The sequence below is a fragment of the Alexandromys fortis genome, unplaced genomic scaffold (assembly GCF_014885135.2).
Source record: "Alexandromys fortis isolate MF-2015 unplaced genomic scaffold, M_Fortis_MF-2015_v1.1 scaffold_438, whole genome shotgun sequence".
Taxonomy (NCBI): Eukaryota; Metazoa; Chordata; class Mammalia; order Rodentia; family Cricetidae; genus Alexandromys; species Alexandromys fortis.
In genome coordinates, this window is record NW_026068346.1 from 182107 (window position 1) to 189911 (window position 7805).

A 7805-nucleotide genomic window follows, 5' to 3' on the forward strand; every position below is an offset into this window, starting at 1 on the left:
ACACCTCTCCCAACTCAACTTGACTGGTCTAAATGACCACTCCATTACATTCTGTTACATAGTGGTGACTACTGCCAAAAATACTCTCACAATCTAGTGAGAGCTATACAGGAAGACCCTCAGTGCTGAGCTAGAGGGAAGGGGGTGCATGCGTGGGAGTCCTACCTTGGGAGAAGTGACTTTATTTGTTAGGGACACAGATGAGGACAGATTCAAAGAGACTTTCTTTCTTTGTTTGTTTCTGGATTTTTTTGTTAGGTTTTGTTTTGCTGAGTTGAATTGTGAAAAATGATGAAGTATATTTCAGAAAGGCACCAAGGCACTTTGTAAAGATCTGCATGCAGAATGCATAATGTTGACTTTACTTCACATATTTTTGAATGAAGTCAGTGGTGGTGAGGGGGCATTTCATGTCAATAAATTTATTTAATTTTTGGTGAAGAGATAGAACCTTTGGTCTTCCTGAAATGACAACATTGTTTATTGATTCTGCACAGAATGTTAACTCACTGGAGGTCAAAATAGTCTGTGATGAACTTCATGATCCATCAAGGATAAGAGGATACCAAAGTTCAGGTGAATCAGAGGTGAGCCATCTACTGGCTGTAGCCCTGGACCCACCCATCTTTCCAATGTATAAACACCACAAGCTCTGCACCCTTCAGCACCATTAGTGGAAGGGAACCCCTGCAAAAGGTAACACACAGCTGGAAAAAGAACACAGAGGGGAACATTGCTGACAGACAGGCAACGATGGATCTGACTTCAGCGCTCTCACTGGAAACCTGGGCCCTCTTAGCTATCACCCTGGTGCTACTATACAGGTGAGTAACCACCAAAGTTTCTCTTCCACCATTTCCTTGGAGTTAGGGTTGTATTCAGACCTCTATTCTGGTATTGACTGCAAGGTCAAAAGTGACATAGGCAGCAGGGGCTGGAGAGATGGTTCAGAGGTTAAGAGCAATGACTACGCTTCTAGAGGACCCAGGTTTGAATTCTGCCAACACATGTGGCTCACAATCATCAATTATCTGTAACTACAGTTCCAGGGAATCTGATGCCCTCCACAGGCACTAGAATACAGTTTTAAAAAAATGATAGGTGAAGTTTAAATTAACGCCTATAAAAAACATTTTTAAATTACATATTTTTTATATTTGAGCTAGCAGAAGCACATGAGATAGGTTTGTGGGGGGGGGGAGGAATCAGAAAAAACTTTGGGAAGTCAGTTTTCTCCTATCATATAGGATCCTGAAGTTCAAACTCAGATTATCAACATTGGCAGCCAGTGCCTTTACCTGTGCAGTTATCTTGAAGGCCCAAATTAAAATGACAACTAAATTCATTTTGCTTTTTTTTTTTTTTTTGGTGGAATGAGGAATTAAATCAGAGCCTATATGTGCTAGGAAATAACTCTACTACTGAGCCATATCTCCAGGGACACTAGCTCTTGAAGTTCATATTGATGTTAAACAGATCTGCTGGGCACACATACTCACTTTCAAATCCCTCTTGCTGAGCTGAGGGGGTTTTCTGAAAGGATTTACTTTTGGTATGACTTGATCGACTTTCAGGTTACCCCTAGATCCACCAGAACTCAGTAGAAATAGATGTACACAATGGACTGCCGTGCACACTGGACCCCCTCACCCTTTTTCTAAGCTCTCTGGCAACCAAGTTTTTGGTATGTTTCATAGTATGACTTCGGTCATGTTAATCTCCGCTCTTCTGTATGTGTGGTCACAAGGCTTTCTGATTCTCTTTTTAGATTTGGGACACGTAAACATGATGTTTTTAAGAAACAGGGAATTCCTGGACCCAAACCTCTGCCATTTTTAGGAACTCTGCTGAATTACTACAAGGTGAGTGCTTGTTGCAAGGAGGGCTGGCTTGTTTGTCCCGGCTGCCCAGCTCGCTTAGCCCCAAAATAACCACCTACAAATTGTATTCATTAAAACACTGCTTGGCCCATTAGCTGTAACTTCTTATTGGCTAATTCTTAAATCTTAATTTAGCCCATTTCTATTAATCTGTGTATTGCCACATGGCAGTGGCTTACCGAGTAAAATACTCAGCATCTGCCTCTGGTGGATCCATGGCATCTCTCCCTCCACTTTCCTCCTCCTAGCATTCTGCCTAGCTTCCCCCCCACACACCTAAGTTCTGTCCTATCAACAGGCCAAGGCAGTTTCTTTATTCATTAACCAAGAAAAGCAACACACAGACAGAAGGACCTCCTACACCAAATGTTGATTCTTGAGAGCCAATAATTGTTTAGTTCCATCAAATGCTGTTTGGAAGGTAACTCTGAGACTTCAGGCCCTCATATTGTGTGTTCTCATGATACTAGAGGCTGTCCAGTGGTTCTTTGGGGTTCTGTTGCCAACTTAAAGCTATAAAATATTTGTGTCTATGCTTTTATAGTGTGTGTGTGTGCTGTGCATGTATTTGCATGTGTATGAGTGCCCATATGTGTGAAGGTGCATATGCATGGATATGTGTATTCATGTAGAGGGCAGAGGTTGCTATTGGGTGTCTTATTGATTGCTCTTCACTTTATACTTTGAGGCAGGGTCTCTCAGTTGAACCCAGCTGTCTCTGACTTGACTAGTCTAGCTGGCCAGTTTGCTGCCGAGATCCTTTGTCTCTGCCTCCTGCAAGTGTGTCTGAGCTTGCTCCAGCATAAGCCAGCTGGGGGTACACTGGAACAGGGCACTGAGACTGAGGAAATGTTAGATTAAGAGAAATGATGACAGAAATGTAGGATAGACTGGGAGAGGTGAAGGTTGATACCAAACAGCCCCAAATTTATTTCCCAGCCAGCATATATATTAATTACAGGTAAATGGCAGAACAAAGGGCAGTAGAGTCAGCTAACCACCTCCCTGCACTGTCCTTGGAAAGAAACTAAAGCAGGTGCATTATCTCAATACAAGAATACAGTTAGTAGCAAACAGCTATCAATCACTAAGAAGGAGTGCCTCAGGCTGTCATACACCAGCCCTAATCTAATTAGATCGTATGTTCTTTCATCTGAGCAAAATACTCTTTCTCATGGGCTTAATCACACGTGGTAGCTCACGTATGATTCAATTTCCATGTTTGACTTAGAGAAATAATTTGAGTTCAGTATTGCCTTCTCTGCTTGCTCCAAATATCCTTGAGGACTGTGAGAAAGTTCTGATTAAGCCCATGAGAAAGAGCAAAACCACTGGGAAAAGGATGATTTAACAAAATAGAAATTCAGCAATGAGCATGTCATATGCCACACTTAAGTCTAGGCTGATCATTTGTGACAAACCTGCTTTGATACTTGGCCCATGTTCCGTCCACAACATACATTCCCAAGCTCACATCCAGAGGGCAGGTGGCAAAACTTGCAAGGTGTCTGCTCAAGTTTTCATCCTAGAGTTTCTATGCTTACCTTGAACACTCTTTAAAACAATTTTATCATTATTATTATTATTATTTGTGTGTGGGGTGTATCTGATGATGTGCACACGTACATGTCTAAGAATTTGCATGCAGAATCCACAGGAAGGGGTCAGGTGTCCTGCCCTATCACACTACTTTCTCCCACTGAGCCATCCTGCTGGTGCCACTAAACATTACTAAGGACTCTTCTCTGTCAGAAACAGCAAACCTCATTTCATGGTATTTGAGGGTTTGGTTCCCTGGATGCAGAAGGGTTGGTATGTAGTGATGAGTCGAGCAGGCCTGCTTTTCATCCCGTCTGGTTCCCGCATGGCTAGCTTTATACCGGGAAAGATTCAGCATGTCTGACCTGGCGGCTGGCTCCATGGCGGCTGCCTCACTTCCCTTCTTCCCAGCATTCTGTTCTGTCTACTCCACCCACCTATGTTCTGACCTATCAAAGGGCCAAGGCAGTTTCTTTATTAACCAATGAAAGTAACGCATTGACAGATGACCCTCCTCCATCATGGGTACATACAGGACAGTAATGGATTTCATGCTATTTCTTTTTTCAGGGTTTATGGAAATTTGATAGCGAGTGCTATAAAAAGTATGGAAAAATTTGGGGGTGAGTATTCTGGAAAGTCCCATGGAGTTGACTCTTTTCAGTAGGATGTACTCTACTTGTTCAGGACAATGCTAGCCAAAAATTGTAGTAATGACCTCTCTGTTGTAAAGGTGATGCGATGTGTCATGAAGTGCCATGGTTCACAGGTCTAATTATCAAACAAACATTGCATACTGTGGTTTTTTGACAGGCTTTGATGTTCCATGGACTCTGGACCTAGTGTTTTTGTTGTTTTGTTTTGTTTTTGAGACAGTGTTTCTCTGGGTAATAGTCTTGGTTGTCCCAGAACTCACTCTGTAGACCAGACTGACCTTGAACTCACAGTTATCCACCTGCTGTCATACACCTCCTGAGTTCGGCCTCCTGAGTTCTAGAACTACAGAAGTGCACCCCCACCCCCACTACCCCTGCCAAGACTTTGGATAGAAGCATACATCTTTGTGTTCTGTCTTATTGAACTGACTTTGGAGATACAGTTTAATAACCAAAGGGTTTTTCCTTGGATCTATGTCCTTAATGGTTCTGTAAAGAAGCTGAGCCATCAGCAGTAACTGTTCCCTATCATTGATGTGGAGTTTGGTTAGAGCTTTGGAGTAGGTGTCATCTTATACTATGAGAAAGGAACAAGTAAGAGGAGGCTCTGGTTCTTCCTGCCTCTTCATCTCTTCTCATTCATCCTTAGAAACCACAGACAAGAACAGGAATCTGCTGAGTTGAAAAATTCTTAAAGAGCATGTCATTCAATGCCAATAGCAGACTTTGCTTTTTGTCCAGTGGCTCCCAGCATGTGAAGGCCTCTGTGCAATATTATTGCTTTTCAGCACTTGATAGTGTCCTTTCAACTTTTCAGTAAGCTCATATCTGTTTTATTTATCCATTTATTAGTATTTATTTATTTGGGATAGGAACTCTTTATGTAGCCATGACTGTCCCAGAACTACATATGCACATCAGCCTTGCCTTGAAATCAGAGATTTGTTTGATTCAGACTTCCAAATGCTGGGATAAAAGGCATTGCCACAATGCCTGGCTCTAATATTGATTTCTAATTAATTTTGTTATATGATATTGTAACGTAAGTACTTTATATTAATTTTATTGAGCATTTTTCTCTGCTCCCCTCCCTGCTTCTCCCTTCCCCTTCAACCCTCTCCCATGGCCCCTATGCTCCCAATTTACTCAGGAGATCTTGTCTTTTTCTACTTACCATGTAGATTAGATCGATGTATGTCTCTATTAGGGTCCTCATTAATGTCTAAATTCTCTGGGATTGTGATTTGTAGGCTGGTTTTCTTTGCTTTATGTTTTAAAATGACTGATGAATGAGTAATATGATAATTGTCTTTCTGGGTCTGGGATACCTCATCTAATATGATGTTTTCTAGCTCCATCAATTTGCCTGCAAATTTCAAGATGTCATTATTATTTTCTGCTGTGTAGTACTCCATTGTGTAAATGTACTGTATTTTCCTTATCCATGCTAAGTCGAGGGGCATTTGGGTGGTTTCCAGGTTCTGGCTATGACAAACAATGCTGCTATGAACATCGTTGAGCACATGTCCTCATTGTATGATTGAGCATCTTTTGGGTATATATCCAAAAGTTGTATTGCTGGGTCTTGAGGTAGGTTGTTTCCTAATTTTTTGAGAAATTGCCATACTGATATCCAAAGGAGCTGTACCAGCTTGCACTCCCACCAGCAATGCAGGAGTATTCCTTTTACCCCACAATCTCTTCAGCATAAGTTGTCATCAGTATTTTTGATCTTGACCATTCTTACAGGTATAAGATGGAATCTCAGAGTTGTTTTGATTTTTATTTATCTGATGATTAAGGATGTTGAACATTTCCTTAAGTGTCTTTCAACAATATTAGGTCTACACTCCATTTTTTATGGATTATTTGTTCTTTTGATGACCAATTTCTTGAGTTCTTTCCATATGAAGTTGGGTACCATTATTTCAAGGTCTGTGAAGAATTTTTCTGGGATTTTGATGGGCATTGCATTGAATCTGTAGATTGCTTTTGGTAAAATTTCCATTTTTACTATGTTAATTTTACCTACCTAAAAACATGGAGATCTTTCAACTTTCTGATGTCTTCTTCAATTTCTATCTTCAAAGATTGAAAGTTCTTGTCGTACAAGTCTTCCACTTGTTTGGTTATAGCTCCTCCTAGATATTTTATGCTATTTGTGGCTATTGTGAAGAGATATGTTTCTCTGATTTCTTCCTCAGGCCATTTATCATCTATGTACAAGAGTTTTCAGGTATTCTGTTACCTCACTAGTGTGGAATTTTTTCCAGCTTCTTTATGTAGGCATTTAGTGCTATGAACTTTCTTCTTAACACTGCTTTCATTTTGTCCCATAAATTTGGGTATGTTGTATGGTCATTTTTATTGAATTTTAGGAAGTCTTTAATTTCTCCCTTTATGTCTTCCTTGACCCATTGACGTTTCAGGTGATCATTATTTAATTTCCATGTGTTTTGTGGGCTTTCTGATATTAGTATCACTGTTGAATTTTAATTTTAAGCCCTGTTTATCTGATAAAATACATTGGATTATTCCAATGTTTTTTTGTTTTTTTGTTGAGGTTGGTTTTGTTACTGAGTATATGGTCAATTTTTTAAAAGGTTCCATGAGTTGCTGAGAAGAAGGAATATTCTTTTATGTTAGGATGGAATGTTCTATAGGTGTCTGTTAAGTCCATTTGAGTCGTAATACCTATATATTCCCTTATTTCTGTGTTAATTTTTTGTCGGACTGACCTGTCTATCCAGTGATGAGATTGAAGTGTCCCACTATTTGTGTGTGGGGTTTAATGTATGATTTAAGCTTTAGAAGTGTGCCCTTGTATTTGGGACATTATTGAGATTTCCTCTTGATGGATTTTTCCTGTAAATAATAAGAAATATCCTTCTTTGTTTCTTTTGATTTTAATTTGAAGCCTATTTAGGTAGATATTAAGATACCTACACTAGCTTGTTTCTTAAGTCCATTTGATTGGAAATTTTTTTCCCAACCCTTTACTCTGAGACAATGTCTGGTCTTTGAGATTGAGGTATGTTTTTATTACGCAGCAGAAGGATGGATTCTGTTTTCGTATCCAATCTGTTAACCTGTGTTTTTTATAGGTGAGTTGAGTGCATTTATATTAAGGGATATTAATGACCAGTGATTTCTATCTCCTATTAATTTAGTTTTCATTGCTGCTGATGTTAATTTGTGTGTTTTTCCCTTCTTTGAGATTTGTTGCTGTGAGATCATCAGTTGTCTGTGATTTTGTTGATGTAGCCAACTTCCTTGGGTTAGAGTTTTTCTTCTAGTACTTTGTGTATGGCTGGGTTTGTGGCTATGTATTGGTTAAATCTGGTTTTGTCATGGAATGCCGTGTTTTGTCCTCTTATGGCGATTGAAAGTTTTGCTGGGTATAGTAGTCTGGAATGGGATCCATAGTCTTTTAATGCTTGCATAACACTTGACCAGGACCTTCTGGCTTTCATTGTCTCCATTGAGAAATCAGGTGCAATTTTGATAGGCCTGCCTTTATATGTTACTTGGTCTTTTTCCTTTGTAGCTCTTAATATTCTTTTTTTACTCTGTATGTTTAGTGTTTTGATTATTATGTGGCAAGGGAACTGCTTATTTTTTTTTTGATCCAGTCTATTTGGTGTTCTCTAAGCTTCTTTATTTTTTTATTTCTTTTTTTTTTTTTTTTTTTTTTTTGAAAAGGAAAAAAATGTTTTTGTTTTTTTTTCTT

The 7805-nt window shown here is 39.4% G+C and overlaps 1 protein-coding gene across 3 annotated transcripts in view; it reads left to right on the plus strand.

Moving 5' to 3' along the window:
- Positions 1-650: 650 nt before the first annotated feature.
- Positions 651-7805, plus strand: part of LOC126495325 (cytochrome P450 3A11) — a 26548-nt gene continuing 19393 nt past the window's right edge. For all 3 annotated transcript variants that reach the window (XM_050132914.1, XM_050132915.1, XM_050132917.1), the window contains exons 1-3: positions 651-824; positions 1769-1862; positions 3990-4042. In XM_050132914.1, the coding sequence (XP_049988871.1) occupies positions 754-824; positions 1769-1862; positions 3990-4042 (218 nt within the window). In that variant the 5' untranslated portion in view covers positions 651-753. The remainder of the gene's footprint in view (positions 825-1768; positions 1863-3989; positions 4043-7805) is intronic.